This window comes from Myodes glareolus, chromosome 1 (assembly GCF_982192425.1).
Source record: "Myodes glareolus chromosome 1, mMyoGla1.1, whole genome shotgun sequence".
Classification (NCBI taxonomy): domain Eukaryota; kingdom Metazoa; phylum Chordata; class Mammalia; order Rodentia; family Cricetidae; genus Myodes; species Myodes glareolus.
The window spans coordinates 62,502,820-62,524,546 of record NC_142026.1 but is presented as its reverse complement, the minus strand read 5'-3'; the positions used below and the strand labels follow the sequence as shown (position 1 = coordinate 62,524,546).

At 50.1% G+C, this 21,727-nt stretch overlaps 2 protein-coding genes across 3 annotated transcripts; one reads left to right on the top strand and one right to left on the bottom strand.

Moving 5' to 3' along the window:
* Positions 1-5,558: 5,558 nt before the first annotated feature.
* Srrm5 (serine/arginine repetitive matrix 5) lies at positions 5,559-9,973 on the bottom strand. Its single transcript, XM_048440547.3, has one exon. The coding sequence runs from the start codon at positions 7,614-7,616 to the stop codon at positions 5,781-5,783; it is 1,836 nt and encodes a 611-aa protein (XP_048296504.3). The 5' UTR covers positions 7,617-9,973; the 3' UTR covers positions 5,559-5,780.
* Positions 5,679-11,707, top strand: Znf428 (zinc finger protein 428). 2 transcript variants are annotated; one of them, XM_048440549.3, is made up of 2 exons: positions 5,679-5,821; positions 11,094-11,707. In XM_048440549.3, the coding sequence occupies exons 1-2, from the start codon at positions 5,746-5,748 to the stop codon at positions 11,549-11,551; spliced, it is 534 nt and encodes a 177-aa protein (XP_048296506.2). In that variant the 5' UTR covers positions 5,679-5,745; the 3' UTR covers positions 11,552-11,707. The 2 variants fall into 2 exon arrangements, with proteins under 2 accessions (XP_048296506.2, XP_048296505.2); XM_048440548.3 differs by having other exon boundaries at positions 5,680-5,821; positions 11,055-11,707.
* Positions 11,708-21,727: the final 10,020 nt, after the last annotated feature.

Sequence of the window (21,727 nt, the reverse complement as noted above, 5' to 3'; positions counted from 1 at the left end):
GGCAGAGGCAGGAGAATCTCTGTGAGTTCAAGGCCAGCCTGATCTACAGAGTGAGTTCCAGGACAGCCAGGGCTACATAAAGGAATTCTGTTTTGAAAACCAAAACAGGAGGGGCTGGAGAGATGGCTCAGTGGTTAAGAGCATTGCCTGCTCTTCCAAAGGTCCTGAGTTCAATTCCCGGCAACCACATGGTGGCTCACAACCATCTGTAATGAGGTCTGGTGCCCTCTTCTGGCCTGCAGACATACACACAGACAGAATATTGTATACATAATAAATAAATAAAAAAAGAAAAAAGAAAACCAAAACAGGAGAGAATTTCAGAGCTAGGCACGGTAGTACACATCTTCAATCTTCAGGGAGCAGAGGCACAAGAGTCTAAGCAAGTTCCATAGCATCTTGGTCTCCAGGGCAAGCTCCAGGTCACTCCTAGCTACTTAGCAAGACTTCGGGTTGCCTCCCCCCCACCCAACAAAAAAGCTTAATGCTTGCTTTGAAATTGTAAAGAAGGCTATTAAAATGCCAGCTGGGTGTCATTAGCCCTTCAGAGGGTGCCGTAGGAGACTGAATTTGTAGCCAGCCTGGGTGGTGGCTCACGCCTTTAATCCCAGCACTTGGGAGGCAGAGGTAGGCAGGTCTTAGTCTGAGGTCAGTCTGGTCTACCGAGAGAAACCCTGCCTCAAACAAACAAACCAAAAAAGGTAGGCCCCACATCTTTAATTCTAGCATCTGGGAAATAAGCGGCAGCCAAGTCTATGTAGCAAGCTCCAGACCAGGACTATATAGTAAGCCCCTGCCTAAAACACAGACACACACAGAGAGAGGAGATGTGGTTTACTGTTTTATTTTGTTATTAGGGAAGATTTCATACAAAGTGAAAGAGATAGAAAGGACCACAAAGACCCAGGCACTCTGCACCACACTTTAGCCCACCATCAAAAGTGCCTCATTTACAGAAACAGGCGCTGTGTCAGTCTCCCTAATTCACTCAATCTGCAGATGCTATATCATCAAGGAAGACCCCTCAGGTTGACATCAGTGCCAAGGCAGAGTAAGCAGAAAGGGGGGGGGAGCATTCTCAGATAAAGCGAACAACAAGATCAAAGCCTGAGACAGTAAAGAGCTGACTGTGTTTGAAGTACAGGGATCGGGACCAGATAAAAAGGGGGTGGGGCCAGAAAAGACGTCAGGGTCAGAGCTTTGACTGAGAGGCCAGGTTTGGTGCCGCAGCCCTGTCATCCCAGCTTTTAAAACCACCATGGGCTGCACAGGGAGACGGGGTCTCAGAAACAAAACAAAGCAAAACCTTTCCTTTTCTACGGTGTGGTGGACTCCACCGGAGCATTTTAGGTGGCTAGTGATTAAAATCGGTTCTCCCCAGCACGGGCGGGGTTGTGGTGCTGGCTACGTACAGTCGGCGCGAGCTTATAGCTCTTTAAGGTCACCTACAGGAGTTGGGCTTGCTGCTGTGGGCCTGTCAGTTCAGCACTCCTGAGGCAGTGTTCAAGGTCATTCTTTTGGAGGGCGTAAGAGGCTAGCCTGCCTCAAAAGAGAGAGAGAGAGAGAGAGAGAGAGAGAGAGAGAGAGAGAGAGAGAGAGAGAGAGAAAAGAAGCAAACACCTTTAGGAGATTTTTCTCCTCCCCAGTTCTACGCAAAAGAGGCAGCCTTCACTTCCTCTAAGAATGCTGACACTCCTTTGCCTCTGGGCATTTGCATTAGCTAGTTCCTCCGCCAAGAGACTACCATTCTAGTTGGCTCCAGTTCAGACTTGGCTTAAAAATCAGCCCTGGAAGTCCTTGCAGAATCCCGGGCTGGGGCAGGCGTTTCTGGCACCCACAGCCTCCTACTTTCCACCTCTTCCAGGTCTGCAGTTCTAAGTTTTAGTCTAAACAAAGGTGGTTCGTCTTCCTTAGATGGGAGGCGGGGGCGGTGGGCAGATCTCTCGAAACGCAGAAACCACGTGCGGGCCTAATTCACAAGTGGGCAATAAAGATTTATCCTGGGTGGCAGGGGAGTGAACTGGGTCCTGTAGACCTTCGGTAGCTTCAGGACAAGGAGACCGGACTACTTCGCTCAAGTCTGCAGTCCCTATACGCATGCGCTCGGTTCAGGTGCCCCCCCCATCCATATGCTAATCACTGCGCTCGGAAGGACAGCCTCTCCCGGGAATATGCAAATCACATCCTCCAGTGCGGGAGGCCTTCCTTTGTCCCGCGCTAGGATTATGCAGATGAGCGAGCCTCCAACCCCGGGATCCACGCCGAGTCCTTAGGCCCCCACCCCTCCACCCCAAGGCATCCTCTATTTATAAGGCGCGTCCGCTCCTCAGCGCTCGCCCGCTCCGTTTGACGCTCAGTGCCGCGGACTGTACCAAGTCCAGCGGGGCCGTGAGCCGCGGAGCCCGACACCCGCGCCGGCGCGAGCTCGGCAGCCTACGCGAGTCTCTGAGCCCCTCTTCCCACCGACGGCCAGGAATGGTCCGTCTGGCCGCGCACGCGCCCTGAGCCCCGCTCGCCCCTCGCTCGCACGCTCGCCTAGGCTCCCTGAACGCAGGCGCAGTGCCCGGCCTTGCAGCCGCCACCGCCGAGCCCGAGCCCGGGCTGCCGGCGTCGGTGAGTGTCCGTGCTCGGGGTGCGCGGGGCATGCCGGGAAGCGGGCGATACAGCCCCGCTGCATGACGGGAGCCCGCGGCGCCTTGGCAGGGTGACCGGCCCGAGAGTCCTATGCTGCTTCTCCCTGCACGCGGCTTGGAACGTCCCCCAGTTTCGCCTCGCGGCTTTGTGGGAGCTGGTGGACCAGGCGGTTTACGGGCCTGGGGCATTCTGGGGCAGGGCCTGGGCTCCCGGAGGGCGTGTCTCCCCCCCCCTTTTTTTTTTTTTTTTTTTTTTTTGGTCGCACACGTTTTCCGCGAGAAGCCTGACGGTGCTTGGCGTCTTAGAAGGTGGTCGTTAAAGGCCCAAGGCATCGTGGGAAGTTGTCACGGGGCATTGTCTGGTATCGGGGTTTGTCCGAGCCCTTGTCCTACCTTAGTGTTGTGCGGAAAGGTAGCTATTGTGTTCACTCACACCATCTCGGTTCAGTGTTGTCTGGGGTCCGGGCCACAGTATTTGCCTTTGTGGGAGGCGGGGGGAGACGGTTCCACGTAGCCCTGGCTGGCCTTGAACCCACAATATTGTGGAGGATGACCTAGGCTTTCTAATCTCCCAAGTGCTGAATTTGCAGGGATGCACCACCACGCCCAGACGATTTTCACCTGTAGTGCTGAGGATGTTTTTCTTTTTCTTTTTTTACCTCTACCATCTTGGAAGTCAGTCTGGCTGCGTACAGGATTTCTGTACTGAGGGATGGTTCCACCTGACACCCGGAACATACTGGAAGGAGCTTTGTGTAATGTGAGTTTGGAAAGGGATGGTTGTCCCCAAGTCACCCCAAGGAAAGTCCTGACCATCCCTGCTGTGGTAGCCAAGTAGAATAAGTTAAACCCTGGTATGGTGTCATATGCCTATAATTCCAGCACCCTAAGGCTGGGGCAGGAGGGCCAGGACTTTTAGGTCAGTTCTGGCTACATCGTGAGTCCTGATCTCAAAACAGAAAGAGGGAGAATGAGTACTGCATGAGCATGTATAATAAATATTTATCTAAAATAGAAACTAATTGTTTTCAGTTTTCCCAGGGAGAATGTAGAACTCCAGAGTTAGAGGGGGTCTCCCTGTGATCGGTAATAATGAGAGCTCTTCCTTGCCAGTTACCAATTCTGTCCTTGAAAGGCCTCCTCCAGGTTCCAGATGTCCTTTAAGTTCCCCCGCAATTGCTGTCACTCGCACTTCCTGCTTCAGCTGCCTTACCCCAACAGTGTACTTGATATCAAGACTTTGAAAAGATAGTGTGCACTGTCTACCATTGTGTCCTTAGTGCCTAATGTGCAGGCTTTGTCAAGTTTCTAGTGAGGCTGAGCCAGATGGAGTGATGAATATCTATAATCCTGTACCCGGAAGGCTGAGGTTGGAGGGTTGCAGGTTCAAGGCCAACCTGGACTGTCTAGCAAGAGTCTATGGAGAGTGTAAGGATACCATGCTTGTTAGTCCTACACTGGCCCCACAGGCCCTCTCACAGTTACTGTGGGAGGAAGATGGGTTATTAGGGCTGAGGAGAAGTGCAGAATATGTTTATAGGTGGGCTTTGCAAGGTGAAAATTAGTTCTCCAAGGCCCACAAGGAGGAAGGAGAAAATTCCAGACGGAAACTGCAGAGGTACTAGGACCGCTCTGGAAAGGGCCTGTATGCACCCTCCAGAAGTCTGGATGGAGTAGCTGGCTGGCTGGGCAAGGTGATAGTCTGCGACACACCTGCAAGTTCTATGAATCTGTTTGTGAGGAGGCAGGGTCTCATATAGCCCAGACTAGCCTCAAACTCTTCGTAGTCAATGATGACCTCAAACTAACTTCTGATTCCTATCAGCCTAAGGGCTGGATTGCATGTGTGGGCTGTCGAGTGGCTGAGTTTACTGCTGCTCAAAGTATGGCTTTGATTCTTTGTTCAACCACCAGTCTGGTGATCTTGGGCTTTGGATCACCTGCTGGTCCTTTCTGTTCCTTCCTCTTCAGCTTCAAGGGAGCTGTTTCTCTGTGGTACTGAGTATACCAGCCAAGGCCCGGTGACAGACTTTCCAGAGAAGGACACAGAGAAGTTGGGTCCTGTTTGAAGCTATAGCCAGAAAAGGACCGATTTGGGTTCAAACCTAGTCTGACTTTCACACAAATTAGTGTAAATTGATGCCTGACACTCCAGGTATGGTGGTGCATGTATAATCCTGGCACTTGGTAGGAAGATCTGGAACTCAAGGTCATCTGTGGCTACTTATTGACCTGGAGGCCAATCCAGGATACAGGAAGCCCCATTTCAAGCCAGGAAAAATTGAAGGGTAGCAATGTAGCTCAGTTGGTAGTGTTCACCCCAGGTTTGAAATCCAGCATTTTGGGGGTAGATTCAGGAGTATCAGAAATTCAAGGTCAGCCTAGGATATTTGAGTTCCTGAAATGCCAGGCAGTGGTGGCGCACACCTTTAATCCCAGCACTCCTAGGAGGCAGAGGCAGGCGGATCTCTGTGAGTTCGAGGCCAGCCTGGACTACAAGAGCTAATTCCAAGACAGGCTCCAAAGCTATGGAGAAACCCTGTCTTGAAAAACCAAACAGAACTAAAAGAAACTATTTCCAGGGTAGTTAGTGTTTCAGCTATAACAAGTTTCCTGTGTCCCTGATAACTAACGAGGTATCCTCCCTTAGCCCTAGCCCTCTCTACCGTGGACAGCTGAAGGGTTAATGCCTGGCACAGGTCCCTTCCTTTTATACTTAGTTATGATTGGTGCCCGTGCCAGTGCCAGTACCTACCTTTAAATAACTAGGGAGGTTGTCTCTCCCTACTCTACCGAATTAGAACCACAAAGTCTTGTTGAGATCTCCAGGAGGCAGAGTCTGCAGAGTCAGGGTTCTGTATGTAGTCAAGACAGAACAGAGGCCTCACCTCAGCCCTGAGCACACAGCGGACTCGGAATGAGGACAAGTGTTATGTAAAAATTTATTGAGTCACCACAGGCTTTTCTTTTCCCCATGTCCAGCATCTCTTGCTACCTGCCAACACTCTGCGATAGAAGAGCTTGTGGCTGGAGGTGTGACTGGAAGAGCTGGCCGGGGAGGGACCCTGTCCAGTAGCTGCTCTGCTCCCGTCTCTTGTCCCTTCCCCTGGCCATGACAGAGACCCGTGAGCCCGCTGAGACTGGAGGCTACGCCAGCTTGGAGGAAGATGATGAAGACCTTTCCCCAGGTGAGATAGCCTTAGAAGTTGTGGTGTTGATGAAGCTGGATTCCTTGGGAGGCTGCAAGGAGGAGTGACCCCTTTCCTTGTTGTGGGCTCTGTTCTGGCTAGAACTCCTGGTCCTGGTGGGAGATGGCTTCCCTGGGAGGCTCTCAGGGGTTGTAGCTTGGTTGTATTCTTGGTCCTTGATGGAGGTTCTAGATTGGCTGTGTTCTCGGTCCCTGCTGTGGGTTCTAGTGTGGCCATGTTCTCGGCTCCTACTGCGGGTTCCAGTGTGGCCGTGTTCTCGGTGGGTTTTAGAGTGGCTTCGGGAGCTCTCCTTGCTGGTGACTCTCAATTGGCCATGGTGCCTTTCCTTGCTGGAAATGGTGGATCGGCTCTGTGCTCTCTTCTTGATGGAGGCTCTAGGCCGGCTGCGGGCTGTGTCTGTGCTGGGGGTTCTAGACTGGCTATACCTGCTTTCACTGCTAGGCATCCTAGACAGCCTGTGCCCCTTCTTCCTGGCAGTTCTGGATCGGCTGTGATGTCTCTCTCGGGTCCCTCTGGACCGGCTGCGACTTTCTTCCTGACTGGAAGTCCTAGATCTCACTCGACTTCTTTCCCTTCCTAGAGCTCTCCATGGGCTGTGACGTTTCCCCTGGCTGTGGGTTCTGGACTTGCTGTGTCTCATCTGGGTGGGCGTGCCCCTCCGCGTACGACTTCTTGCCCTACTACGATTTCTCTTCCAGCTGTAACTTCTCACCCGGTTCTGGGTCCTCTTGTGACTGTGACTTCTTGACCTTCTGGGGGTCCTGGAGCGGCTGTGACTTCGGGTCCTGCTGGGGGTCCTGGAGCGGCTAAAACTTTGGGTCCTGCTGGGGCTGCTGTCCTGCTTGTAACTCTTGACCATGCCTGACAAGTCAGTCAGGTCAATCATGGTGTGAGTCTGTTCCCTGTTGGGGGACGTCACCTGGCTATAGCTCCTGGCCCTCCTGGATGTCACAGGAGACTTGCTAGAGCTCATTAAGACCATCCTACTTAAACTGTGGCTCTTGGCCCTACTGGGGATCGCAGGTACTCTAGAGCTGCTCCCCGGGTCTGAGGCACCTGGCAGCTTGGGGCTCTTTTCCTGGTGCATGTTTCTAGGCTGGCTGGCACTCCTTTCCTGAGTACTGGTTCTAGGTTGGGTATAACTCTTGCCTTGGCTTTGTTTGCGGTGGGAAGTCGGTGTCGTAGCCTTCTTGGCCACACCTGGTTTGGCGGAATGGGTTCTCTTACTGATAGGAGTGCTTGCTCTGCTGGGGGACGTCTTGGAGCTGTGACTTCCCCTCCTGCCCGGAGTTCGCCCCCGGCTATGTGTGCCTTTCTGCCGATGTTGTTCCACGATGCCAGTCTTGCCGCTCTTCCTGCTCTTGCTGGCCTTCCTGGGCTTGGTGTCAGTGCTCAGCCGACTGGGTGTCCTCGTCTTGCTGTGGCCTTGGGATCTACTGCTGGGACGGGTTGAAGGAGCTGTCTTAGTGCCTGTTGATCTGGTAGACTTAGAACTACTGGGGCTCATGACCAAGTTAGGGGACTTAGGATGCACTGAGGGCGCCGCTACTTTGGTGGTCTTCAAGGAAGTTGGAGGTGTGGGAGCTGTGGTGGGCATGGAGGGCCCAGTGGGTGCCGGTGCCGGAGCCATGCCGGGCTTGGAGGATCTCTTTGATGGAGAATGCATGGCGGGTGCAAAGGGGCTTGAGCTCCTAGAAGTCATGGTAAAGCGTGCAAGATTTGGTAACCAAGGACGACAACCAGATGGCTCATCACAAGCAACCCATGAGGTCATAGTGAGCACTGAGGACTCTGGAGAGTGAGATCAGAGGGGAGAGAAGGTGGGACCCTGGCACAAGGTTGGAGCCTGTTAGTGAATAGAATCACATCCACTCAGACTTAACAGGGCTGAAAATTGGAGCTGGGCTCACTAAAGACCTGCCTTGAGTCTTCAGGCCTAGGTGATGTTATTGCCGGGGTGGGCAAGCCCAGAGAGAGACACTGATCACCTCGAGTTTCAAGGAGGCTTCATAGAGGAGATAACACTGAGCTGGAGTTGTTGGTAGAGCATGGAAGTCTTCACAGGGAGGAGCAGACGGAAGAGCCTCCTGGAGGCGGCAGCTCAGGGCCTGGGCTCTCCATCAGTCATGACCCATTTGTCCTCTACTAGACTGAGGTGGGAACCCAGGTTCAGGTCTTGAAAGCCACAGCCTCTAGACAGTGATGGGGGCAGCAATAGCCAGGACCATCAGGGAAGTGGCAGTGAGAGGTTTGCCTGTGCTGGATCTTGAAGCCTGAATAGGAGGGGCCAAGTGGACATAGTGTGGGACAGTGTGCAGAGAGATACTTAGGTCTCAGGGAATATCTGTAGAAAGTGAGAGGGCAGCAGAACGGGGCAGGAACAATGAAATAGTCCTGAGACTGGGAGGGGTGCAGTGGATGGATACTGAGGGCCTGCTCAGGTTTGGGCAGGCACCTGGGCACAAGTGCCACAGCCCTGGGACTCTCAGAGGGGACAGCGTGAGGCCAGTAGAAAAGATGACTGGCTAACTAGGGTGAGGTGGTCTGAGGTGGCTCACCAAGGAGGGAGCTCACCAAGGAGGGTCCTAAAGGGAAAAGCAGGACAGAGCATCCATAGCAGAGGGGACAACATAGACAAGAAACATCCCACAAATGCTCAGCACTCAGAGTCTTACAGAGCCACCACACAATCACCACGTCTCTTAGGGACAAGAAGAAACATCAGTACAGGTAATTACTGTGCAGTTGATTGGACTACAAGGGAAGAATTAAGGCAGGGTGAGGGCATGAACAGCGCTGGGGAGGGCTGCTATGAAATAGGGTAATCAGTGTGCTCCAAGGCAGGCTTGAAGCATGATCTGCAGAAAGGGATGCAAAGGCCCATCCACGGTGACTGGGGAGGATGGGTGATGAGGTCTGAGCCCTGGCCCCCGCTCCAGCACCTTTTGTCGCCTTGGTGATGTGAGTGGTGAGGGTAGAAACACCATCTCTGTGAGCTGCTGGAGGAAGTGCGGGGGCTAAGTGGATGCAGAGGGAGGTTGTGCCACAGTCCAGGGGGGTACTTTCAGCAGGCCCTTTGCAGTGTGGCTGCAGCAGGCATCTTGACCATGGAGACCCTAGCATACGTATGGCCACAGACCGGCTGCTCATGTATTCATCACTTATGGTTTTTTATTTGAAAGCTTCTGTTATTTTGTATATTGATTTAATGAAGGTGGGTATACCCTCATGGTACCAGAAATGGAGGTCACAAGACAACTATTGAGAGCTGTTTTTCTTCCTCTGCTGTGTGGGTCCTGGGAATCAAACTCAGGTTGTCAGGCTTAGCAGCAAGCACCTTTAACACTGAGCCATCATGCCAGCATCTGAGCATATTTTTAAACCCAAACTTGTCTATATGTAATTTATGCCCTGAAATTGCAATAATGTGTCTATACTTAAAACTGAGCATTTTAATTGACTTGTGTATCGAAATGGATATTTGTAATCCCAGCACTTAGAGACTGAGGTAAGATGAAGGCCAGCTTGGAACACATATGTACATCCTTAAATTACATACATACATACATACATAGGTACATATGCTTGTATATGTGTTCTATCTTCTAAAAACAACAGGAAAGTCAGGTATAGTGGTGCCAGTCTAATCCAAGGTTTTGGGAGTTCAAGGTCAACCCTAGACTGTCTGAGAACATGGTTACTAAACAAAATGGGCGAGGAATAAATCAATATGTAAAAATACTTGCTGTGGAATCATGAGTACTTCAGCGCCCACGTGAAAACCCACCTTTGTCTCCGCACCTGCTCCACCTGTGCCCCTGCTGGAAGGCACAGGCAGGAGGGTCTTGGTGTTGTCTGGTTAGGTTAGTCAAGTAGGTCAGTAAGAAACCCCATCTGAGAAAATAAGGTGGCAAGTATTAAGGAAAACACCAGTGTTGACTTCTGGCCTCTCCACAGGCACAGTGTTTCTTCTTTTGACTTTTTTTGGGCCCACCACCCAGCTCCCAAATAAATGCATGGAGACTTATTCTTACTTATGAATGTCAGGCCTTAGTTTGAGTTGTTTCTTTCTTTTCTATTTTCGAGACAGGGTTTCTCTGTAACTTTGGAACCTGACCTGGAACTAGCTCTTGTAGACCAGGCTGGCCTTGAACTCACAGAGATCCACCTGCCTGCCTCTGCCTCCCCAGTGCTGGGATTAAAGGCGTGCACCACCACTGCTCGGCTTGCTTGGCTTGTTTCTAGCTGGCTTTTCTAACTTAATTTAACCCATTTCTTTTTAACTACTATTTTGCCTCCTGGCTTTTTACCTTTATTCTGTCTTTCCTTCCTCCATGACTTGCTGTGTAGCTAGATGGCTGGCCCCTGGTATCCTCTCTCCTCCTTTTCTCAACTCCTCCCTCTTCTCTTTTTCTCCTTATACTTATTCTCTGCCTGGCAGCCCTGCCTATCCCTCTCCTGCCTAGCTATTGGCCGTTTAGCTCTCTATTAGACCAATCAGGTGTTTTAGACAGGAAAAGAATCACAGCTTCACAGAGGTAAACAAATGCAACAGAAAAGAATGCAACACATCTTTGCATCATTAAATATCTCACAGCATAAATGAATGTAACACATCTTAAACTAATATTCCACAACACACAAGTCTCTACGCGCACGTACACACATACACTTATACAGATGGGGAAAAACATTTTCTTATTTTCATGTACTGCATTTTAATTTACTATTTTGCTACCTATTCTGATACATGTCTTCCTGAAATGGTCCAGTGTAGAACATTGTCATATTTAGCTCTCTGGTAGACTGTGTGATCGCAGGTGAGTGATTCAGTGAGGCATAACTGCTCTAATGCCTCAGTTTCTAGGTTGGTCCAGGTGTTGCTCCAAGAGCTGGGTGAGCACACGCATACTGTCTTTGCTGTCTACCCCACGGCTGATGCCCATGTGTCTATTTTTTATTTTGAGACAGTGTCTCATTCTCTCTAAGCCACCTGGCCTGGAGCTTGTGTGATTCTTCTGCCTCAGCCTCCTTGAGTTCTGGCATTACAGATGACAGATGTAGCACTTGCAGGCACTCATTTGCTAGACACATAGATTCATTGCATCTTTGTTGTGTCAAGCTGTCCTGCCCATACAGTGAGCTTGATGGGGGCTCAGGGGGTCAGCTGGACACAGCCCTGATGCCATGTCTCTCCTACCCGCCCCAACAGGCCCGGAGCATTCTTCTGACTCTGAATACACTCTTTCAGAGCCCGACTCTGAGGAGGAGGAGGAGGAAGAGGAAGAAGAGGAGACCACTGATGACCCCGAATATGACCCTGGCTATAAGGTGAAACAGCGCATAGGTGGGGGCAGGGGAGGCCCATCCCGCCGGGCCCCCCGAGCAGCCCAGCCTGCTGGCCCACCTGCACAGCTCTGCCAGCTCTGTGGCCGATCACCGCTGGCAGAGGCCCCACCTGGTACCCCACCTTGCCGACTCTGCTGCCCTGCAACAGCAACCCAAGAAGCCCCAGCCGCTGAAGGCAGGGCTCTTGGTGAGGAAGAGGAGGAGCCATCTCGCACTGGGGAGAGCCTGCCAGCAGGGCGGGATGGAGATGAAGATGAGGAGGAGGGGGGTACCTACCACTGTACGGAGTGTGAGGACTCCTTTGACAACCTCGGGGAGCTGCATGGTCACTTCATGCTACATGCCCGGGGTGAGGTTTAGGTAGGGCCACCAGGGAGCTGGTGGAGGGGTGGGTAGGAGCAGGGGCTGAGGAAGCTACAGTCAGTCTGGGCTGGGGGTCCCACCCATGTGTGTTGTCTTAGCAGTAGATATGTGAAGGGCAGAATGAATAAAAGCCAGATTCTGTGTGTGACTGAGTATGGTGAATGCGGTCTGTACTAGCATCCCTCTGCTTCCCCTCCTGAGTGCTGCGATTGCCAACATGCACCACCGGGACTAATTTTATGTGATTCTGGGGATTAAACCTCGGCCTTTGAGCATATTAGGAAAGGTCCATCCAGGACGGTGGTGGTGCATGCCTTTAATCCCAGCACTCGGGAGGCAGAGGCATACGGATCTCTGTGAGTTTGAGGTCAGCCTGGTTGGTCTATAAGAGCTAGTTCCAGGACAGGCTCCAAAGCTACAGAGAAGCCCTGTCTCAGGGAAAAAAAAGAAAGAAAGAAAGGAAGGAAGGAAGGAAGGAAGGAAGGAAGGAAGGAAGGAAGGAAGGAAGAAAGAGAAAGAAAGATACATCCCAATTGTTTTTGTTTGGCTTCTTTTTTCTTTCTTTCTTTTTTTTTTAAGAACTGAATGCCAGTAAAGCAAGTCTTATTACAATTAGTGACAAGATACCAATGGGATCCAAGAGAGAGGTACTTAGTTTCTGTCAGTGATGCTTTGATTGTGTAGCCTCAGCTGATGGGGAAAGCCATACACCATCTGCAAACACACCTGGCCTTCACCTTCATAGCGTCGACTTCCATTGGAAACTGGCACTTTGTAGAAACGCAAGACTGGGCCAATGGGGAGCCTGCTTAGTGCTGCAATCTCTGTGGAATGAGTGGGGATGCACATGTGCAATGGGGGGAGTCAAGGGGGGCGATCTGGGGGAGTGGGTTGGAATCGGAGGTGTCGGTATGACTCATAACTCCTGTATAACCACATGATGCATCATTTTTAGTGGCAGACCCATTGTTTTTGTTTTTTTAAAAAATATTTATTTATTTATTATGTATACAGTATTCTGTCTGTGTGTCTGCCTGCAGGCCAGAAGAGGGTATCAGATCTCATTTCAGATGGTTGTGAGCCACCATGTAGTTGCTGGGAATTGAACTCAGGACCTTTGGAATTTGGAAGAGCAGGCAATGCTCTTAACCACTGAGCCATCTCTCCAACCCCAGACCCATAGTTTTTAAACCATGTTCATTTTTTCTTTTCCTTTTTTTTTGACGGGCTTTCTCTGTGGCTTTGGATCCTGTTCTGTCCTAGAACTAGCTCTGCTCTTGTAGACCAGGCTGGCCTCAAACTCAGAGACTCCCTGCCTCTGCTTCCCGAGTGCTGGGATTAAAGGCGTGCGCCACCACTGCCTGGCTTCATTTTTCTTTGAGACAAGGTTCTGCTTAATTTTAATTTGTGTTTCTCTTGCCTTAGCCCCAGAATCACAGGCACAAAACCACTATCCTTAAGCAAGGAGTCCTGGGGTTCAGGCCACCCCTATGATCCATGCTGGGTGTCCTGCCTGGCTTATTGGTAGAGGGAGTTTGCAAGAGGTGCCTACCAGTGGCGTAAGCCACTTCCCCCACAGTGCTCCTGCTGGAAAGTCATTTGCATAGCTGTAGCCAGCTGCAAAGGAGCCTGGAAAAGATAGCTAGCCACGCCCCTTGGAGGATGTGGTTTGCAGGGGCCAGGAAGGCCACGAGCAGCCTGCTACATCATTGATCCCTCCTATAAAGAGGACTACCGTTAGAGTGATCATGGGCTCCCGTGCTGCCTCAGTGTGTGGTACCTGGCCATGGGCTTTATCTATTTGGAGTCAAAGATTCCAGGAACTCATACCAGAGCAGAACTGTGATGTAATCCCAGCACCCTTGGCATTCCCCTTGATTTGTATGACTGACCTCTTCAAGAACTGGATCTCTAACAGTTTTGGGGTACCTCCCACATGCTAAATGTTGTGAATGCACCATTTAAGATTTATGTGTGTGTGGTGCTCAAGGAGACCAGAAGAGGGCATCAGATTTCCTGGAATACAGGCTGTTGTGAGCTAGCCATGGAACGGACATGGGCCCTGTGAGTTGACTTTGAAGATACAGTAAAAAATATGCTACATATATTGCGGGGGGGGGGGGGTTAAATGCCATGAAGAAAAGAACAAGAGAAGGGTAAACTGTTGTAGAATGGAACCTTGGTCACTGTTGCTGTAAAGAGACACCATGACCAGGGCAACTCTTAAAAAAGAAGGCATTTAACAGGGCTTGCTTGCGGTTTCAGAAGTTTAATCCATTATTGTGGCAGGCATGGTGCTGGAGAAGTAGTTGAAAGCTACATTCTGATCCTCAAGCAGAAGGCACAGAGACAGACTGGGCTTGGCATGGGATTTTGAACCCTCAAAGTCCATCCCCAGTGATACACTTCCTCCAAGAAGGCCACACCTCCTAGTCCTTTCAAGTGGGGACTGGGGTGACTCCCTGGTGATGAAGCATCAAATACATGAGCCTACGGGCCACCTATGAGCTTAAGACACCACAAAGGGCTGTAACTTTAAATCTCTTAGTTCTGCCTGGGAAGGGAACAGGTGGAAGAAGGCAGTTGTGCACAGGAGGGAACTATTTCCTAGGCTGGACAAGGCAGGAGCCCCCCTGGGATGATAAGGAAGGCTGGAGTGACTGCCAGGATTAAGACAGACACTGAGGTTGAGGACAGCAGAGGGCCCAGGTGTCTCAGCCTTCTGTGTGTCCTGGTGCTGTGCATGGTGTTCAGGCTCGGAATCCCAGCACTATTGAGGGTGTGACACGTGGTTGAGAGTTCAAGGCTAGTTTGGGCTTACAAAGAGTGACATCCCTGTCTCAAAAAACAGTACACACACACACACCAGAAAGACTAAGCAATGAGGCTTTGAGATAGGCCATACTAATTGGTAGAAGCCTGGCACTAACGCTGCTTTAAAATTTAAAGGCTGATTATAATAATAGCTACCATTTACCAAGTGTTTACTGTTGCCAAGCCCAGCTCTGAGGTGCAGTATACATGTTAGCTCATAGGAGCTTGGCAGCTAGAAGCCTCTAGGAATAGGACCCAAATTACCAGAATGGCACCAGGAAGTCTGTGCTCACAGTGGACCAGGCCTGTCTCAGTGCTTCATGTGGAGAAAAGCGCAGGATGCCGGGCTCACCCAGCTGATTCTCCGAGTTTCTGAAGTGGCACATGACTTGCAACAGCTATGCTCCAGCCCCTGAGGGTTGTGTCATGATGGGAAGACTAGGAGCACATGTTCAGACAAGCCATGCAAAGTATGGAGTTAGGCGTTGTGACACATTGCTGTAATCTCAACATTCTGGGGGCTGAGGCTGGAGGAGTTCAAGGCCATCATGGGCTGTAGCAGCAGTCTGTTTGAAAGCTCCAGGGTTGCCCGAGGGAGTGCTGGGGGGGGGGGATGGGAGATCTGAGGTAGGGGCCTACTTGGAGTGCTTGAGAGGGAGTGGAGGGGGCAAGAGGAGGCCTGGTGACAGCAGGGAGCTGAAAGGTGCAGAGGGCCAGGCAGGCTTCAGTACCAGGAACTGAACCCAGGGCCCTGTGCATAATGGGCAAGTATTCTGCCACAGAGCTACACCCCAGTCCCCACAGGGCTGGTTTCTGTAGGCATTTGTTTTAGGTTTGGTCTCATGGTTCATGCTGACCTTGAATGCACTGTGTTGCCACCTGGAGTTTCTGATCTCACCTCCGAGTGCTAAGATCACAGGTGTGAGGCCTCCCCCAAGTTTAACTTTATGCATTGCTAGGACTGCAGCTAGGACTTAGCTCATGTAAGACAATCACTCCCCAACTGAGCCACATCTCCAGCCCATTCGGGAACGTCTTAAAACTGCTACCACGGTATAGAGGTTGAGCCAGTGTGAAAGTCCGCAGCCAGTAAGAAGCAGAGCTTATGTTCTGACCGCTGAGTCAGAAGCGGTACCTCACAGCGCGGGTCTGATTCACAAGAGCACCCAAAATTCTCCATACCAGCTCTGTGAGAGGTGAGTAATATCCTGGCTTTTGTTGGAAATGGAGATCTCGTTGGGCTGTGGTGGCACAGCCCTCTAATCTCAGCACTTGAGAGGCAGAGGCAGGTGGATCCCTGTAAGTTTAAGGATAGCCTGGTCTACAGAGTAAGTTCCAGGACAGCAAGGGCTGTTACACAGACAAACTTTGTCTCAAAAACAAAAACAAAAATGTAGATATGGATTGCCAAATCCACAGTCTCATGGTCAGTAGTTTGGCAGAGCCATGTAGAGGTCACCTCCCATGGAGGAGGCCTTCTGTTCCCCTTGTCACCTGGATGCTCCAGCCTCAACAAAGGAGCTTTGCATTGTAAGTGTTTTGGGCTACAGAGATAAAGTCTGACAGGAACTGGCTCCTTCACTGAGAGTCTGCCATGAGAGTGGCTTCTGACTGCCCAACTCCAGTTCAGGGAATCTGGCGCCCCCTTCTGGCCTTGGTTGTACATGCACACTCACCCGATGCCCATGATTTAAAGTTTTTGAAAAGTGTGTGTCTGGACAACTTGCAGGAGTCTCTCTGTACTCCAGGGGTCAGACAGATCCTCAGGCTTGGTAAGCACTTTGTCTGCTGAGCTGTATCGTTTTTGGTACCCTGTTGAAAGCTCACATGCTGAAATGTCTTCTGTAATTTATTTTTCAAATTTTTATGTGCATTTGGTGTTTTGTCTGCATGTATGTCTGTATGAGGGTGTCACGTTCCCTGGAACTGGAGTTACAGACAGTTGCAAGATGCTGTGTGGTTGCTGGAACTGAACCCTGTTCCTCTGAAAGTGGTTCCTCTTAACCATTGAGCCATCTCTCTAGCCCCCCAAAATGTCCTTTTTGGTTTTTCAGGCCAGTGTTTCTCTAACTTTGGACCCTGTCCTGAAACTAGCTCTGTAGACCAAGCTGGCCTTGAACTCACAGAGATCCACCTGTCTCTGTCTCCTGCGTGCTGTGGTTAAAGTGTGTGTCACCACCTCCCAGCCTCAAAATGTCTTTTAAAACCCATTCTTTTCATAACTGATAATAGCTGAGCATCCAAAAACTGGCAACAAATCCATGCTCATGGAAAGGATTATCTTGGTCCATTTGTGCTGGCATAGCAAAATGCTTGAGGCTGTATACTTAATAAAGAATGTAAATTTATTACAGCTCTGGAGGCTGGGAAGTTCAAGATCAAGGTCTGATGGGCTTTGTTGCTCCCTTGTTAGCTGTGTTTGAGGAAGCCTTTCAAGGGCTGATTGGCTCAGTTTCAGCCCATGGTCACCTGGCTCTGTGGGCCTGTAGCAGAGCAGAGCTAATCATCTCATGAGGTCAGGAGCAGAGGCTATCCTGCAGATCTAGGCTCTCAATGCAGTCAGGTTGAGGTTAGCTATCACCCAACATTTCTATTGTTACTTCATAACCGTTGTTCTGTTAGTCATGAATCACAGGGTAAATATCTGTGGGTATTTTTTTAAGATAATATATGTGTGTGTTTATGTATACAGTGTTCTGCCTGCATGTTTGTCTGCAGACCAGGAGAGGGCACCAGATCTCATTATATATGGTTGTGACCCGCCATGTGATTGTTGGGAATTGAACTCAGGAACTTGGGAAGAGCAGCCAGTGCTCTTAACCTCTGAGCCATCTCTCCAGCCCATGTCTGGGTCTTCTGATGGTCTTAGGTGACCTGTGAAAGGGTCGTTCAAACACACAAACACAGAGTCGTGACCCACAGGTTGAGAACTCTAAAGGATCCACCACTCAGTATTGTCACACTGAGTCTTAGGATCCTACCAAACAAACACTGGGGGACATACCTGTGACCACAGCGCATAGATAACTGATACAGGGACAGCATGCTCCCAGGCGTGATCCATACCTTCATGCTTAGCCCTCCTGTCATAAGGCTGCAGTGGAAAGTACTGTGGCTGCCGCTTTGGTCAGCAGCTAGTCAGGACCTGAGAACTGAGATGGGCATTCTAAAGGACTAGACCTACAGAATGCAGGTGACAGTGCTCAAAGCTCAGACTTGGGGGAAAGGAGGATTGGGGGCCTAGAGAAACAGGCCTGCTTGTGGTACCAGCTACTCCAGAGACAGAAGAAGATGGACCCCAAGTTTAAGGGCAGCCTGTGCAACTTAGGGCTGAAGAGATGGCTCAGAGGTTAAGAGCACTGTCTGTTCTTTCACAGGCCCTGAGTTCAATTCCCAGCAACCACATGGCAGTTTACAACCATCTGTAATGAGATGTGGTGTGCAAGCATACATGCAGGCTGAATACTATACATAATACATTTTTTTAAAAGTACTTTTGCAGAAGTTCTGGGTTTGGTTTCCAGTATTCACAACTGCTTGTCAGTCTACCGGGGAATCCAGTGCTCTCTAGTGGCCTCCACAGGTACCAGGCATGCATGTGGTACACATGAAAGCAAAGTCCCCCAGATGTAGGGATGGCTCAGTAATTAACAGCCCTGGCTGCTCCTCCAGGGGTCCTAAGTTCAACTCCCAGAACCCACATGGTGGTTCCCAACTGTCTATAATAATATCTAATGCTCTCTTCTAGTATGCAGACATGCATACAAAGCACCCATTACATAAAATACATAAATAAAAAAATGAAAGCAAAATACCCATACACATAAAATTAGAAAGTAAAAAAAAAAAAAAATCTGTTCCACTGTAGGGCTGACTGGGATAGCAAGAGGATGGGGGTGGGGTCAAGCCCTGTGCAGTTTGGGCAGACAGTGATCAATTGGTTAGTGCTTCCACCTCAGAAAAGCCACACGGTGGCTCTTGTGTTCAGAGTCCAGAAAGGTGCTGGCGTTCAAACGTTGCTGGAGAGGTAAGGTACCCTATTCCAGACCCCATGGCTGCTGTGGTCACCTTAATGTCCTTAGCCCACTGCTATCACACCCAAGCAGGCAAGTTTTCTGGCCCTCTCCTATTCTGTCCTTGCCTCAAGCTCAGAACTGAAGCTGACAGTTTGCAGAAAGCCTTATCATTGAGCTCTTTGGAAGGCTGGCCTCCAGCTAGAGCCCTAAGTCAGCCATGACCCAGTCAAGAGTGCATGCTGAACTGCACCCTGCACACTCTCTTACTGGAGTGAGGCAGTGAAGGCTGGAGACATGGTATTTCTTACCCCTAGGAGCTTCAATTCAATTATAAGAAGTCCCCCCAAAACTGGCTGCAGGCCCTGAGGAGTGCTGCTGAGAAACTAGGGTAAGGGGCAAGCCAGGGCAAGTCCCTCAGCTGAGCAGGCTGAGACTTCTCTTAGGAGGTGGCAAGGGTTGAGAGCTGAGCAGCAGTGAGTCCTTTGCAGAGGGCCGCAGTAAGAAGACTGCACAGGGAACAAGTGCAAAGGTCCTGGGGCAGAACCCAGCCTGGTGTGGGTGTGGTTAGGAAAGAATTGTAACCAGAGACTGTTCTTTTGTTCCCAGCCGCCCAGACCCGAATAATCACACAGAAACTAGATTAATTACAATATTGTTTGGCCAATGATGTCTCAGGCGTATTTCTAGCTAGCTCTTACATCTTAACCCATTTTTTTATTTTATATTTTACCACGAGGGTTGTGGTTTGTTACCTCTTGCTTCTTGGGCAGCTACATGGTGTCCCCCTGACTATCTACTCTCTATATATTTATCTCTTCCAGCCTAGCTATATTCTGCCCTGCAATAGGCCGAGGCAGCTTCTTTATTAACCAGTGGTAATAAAATGTCTTTGCAGCATACAGAGGGGAGTCCCACATCAAACAGTGATTGCACAGCTGAGAGGGAGGTGACTGCTTGATCCTCACAAGTAAAGTTTTCAGTTGCTATACATAGGGTGTCAGTGGACTCCCTAAGTCAATACAGTGTGTCTTTAGCAGAGACTGGAAGTGGGTTGTGGTGGGAAGGGGGTCATCCAGGAATCGGGGATATATCACTGCATGAGAATTTGCCTGAACACAGTAGAGTGCCTAGCTCACCAGTATGGTGGGAGTTGAGCTGACCAGAGACTGCAGAAGTCATACCAGTCCATTTTACGTCTTTTGTCATTCAGGTGGTTGTACCTCATGCATGGGGTTTGGGCTGTAGACACAAACTCAGAGACCACCATTGATGCCATTACAAGCCTTGGTAACCTTGACATCTGAGGGCTTTGAGGGTTGTACCTGACCGGGTCACCATCTTGGGAGAACACATGAGATTTTATCTGTTTGGAGTCAAGGAAGCAAGTGCGGGGGTTGGGAGAATACCTGAGGCAGAAACAAGGCTTTCACCAGGTGCTAAAGGAAATACTTGGTGAAAGTATTCTGTATACTTGGTGTCTTGGAGAAAAAAAAAGTGTTAGCCAAATGACTGCACAACTGTTTTCCCATTCATCGCCCCAGAAAAAGAGCTCCAGGCTAACCCTGTCACACATCCCACACACCAGCAGGAGGTGACATTTTCCATGTGAGAATTGCTGTCCAGACTCAAGGGTGTTATAATTTTAAAAAACAGCACAAGAGAGAAAGATGCCATGTGACAGAATTTACGTGGAGGGGTTTTAGGGGAAAGGGAACCTAAAAAGAGGGAAGGGGGCGGGGGACAGAAGCAGCAGAAGAGAGAAGGGGGAGAGACAGGCAGAGAAGCAGGGACAGACGGGACAGAGAAAAAGAGGTAGGAGGTGGGCAAGGACCTTTTAAAAGGGAACGATATCAATGTTACAGAGGAGGTGCTCTTAGTGGCTACAGCTGAGGACTATCCTGTCAGAACCCCAAGGGCAGGTCAGTACAGATGCCTGAATACTAACAGAGAGAAACTGGTCTGAGGTGAAGCCAGGAACTAGACAAGGAGCTGGAATTGACACCTGCCTCCTGCTGTGACCTCTCCTGTATGGGACAGGGACCTAAAATAATGGCAGCTTAATTAAGACAGAAGTTCCTGTGCCTGTTACATAGTAACAAATGCTTGTAGCAGCCCAGGCTCCTCCTATCTTGTTGCTCTGCCATTCTCTGTTGCTTTTGACTTTATAGTGAAGATTGCTGGGTAACCACGTCTAATTCCACCGAGAAAGGGAGAGGAAAGGTAAGTCTCTTTCCCAAACTTGGGAACTTTATCCAGAAATTTAGTCAGACCTTGGTCACAGTGCCACAGCTAGCTGCAAGGGAATCTGGAAAGTGTGTTTTTGTTTGGCTCATTAAAAATTGACAGGAATCATTTCTACCACATTCACTTCACCTGTGGCCTTTTTGGTTTTCCAGACAGGGTTTCGCTATCCTGGAACTTTGTAGAGCATGCTGGCCTCAAACTCACAGGCGTGCACCTTTGGGCTTTTAAAACATTCCTCAGGAATAATACAGACTTAGTAGGACTCATTCCCAGGGCAAGGATGACATCCACTACTCTGCCCCTAATAACAGTTAAAGTTTTCGCTGGACCTTTCAGGAAAGCCATAACCAGGGCCTCCACAGGAAATCTCAGTGTTGGCCAAATGCAACACAAAGCAGAAGGCATCTCTGTTTGATTCCAAACTAGTTTTTCTGCAGGGCTGGGCCAGCTCTGCTCTGTGCCCCCTCCTCCCAACTTCCATATGTTCCCCAGCAGTTCCCACTCAAAAGCCAGGGCTCTCTCCTTAGATATTTTAACATGGATGTTTGGTTTTTAGACACCCTTTCTGTTGGTTTACTCATGGCACCTCATTTGTGCATATAAAAATAGCCCATCACTAGAGCAAAAGTAGTAAAAATAGGGCATAAATTATCTGGCAGTGGGTAGTACCTTGCAACGCCCTTGCCCCTCTGAGTTGGGGAAAACTGGCATAGGGATGGAAGAGACAGGGCCTAAAACTGTAGGCCCCTCACCCCATCCCCGTACCTCAGGGTCCAGCTCGCTCTTCCTTGCCCATCTCCAAAGTCCCGATGCAGGTCTGGAACTCACCCAGCATTGCAGGCTAGCAGCACTTCCCTTCCCTGCCCCCACTCAGGCACCAAGCCAGGGTAATTTCCTCCTGCAGCCTCTGGCATCCATCTGGGAAAAATTAAAGGTGATTATAGAATCTGAAGCTATTTAACTGGGAATGGGGAAGATAGGAGCAATTTTTCCTCCTTGATTTCTCAATGCGTCTATTTATCCGATGCCTCTGCTTCTGGAAAGACCCTATGTTCTCCAAAAACTGCAGATGTGACACTCGACTTGTGCCTTCCTGGCA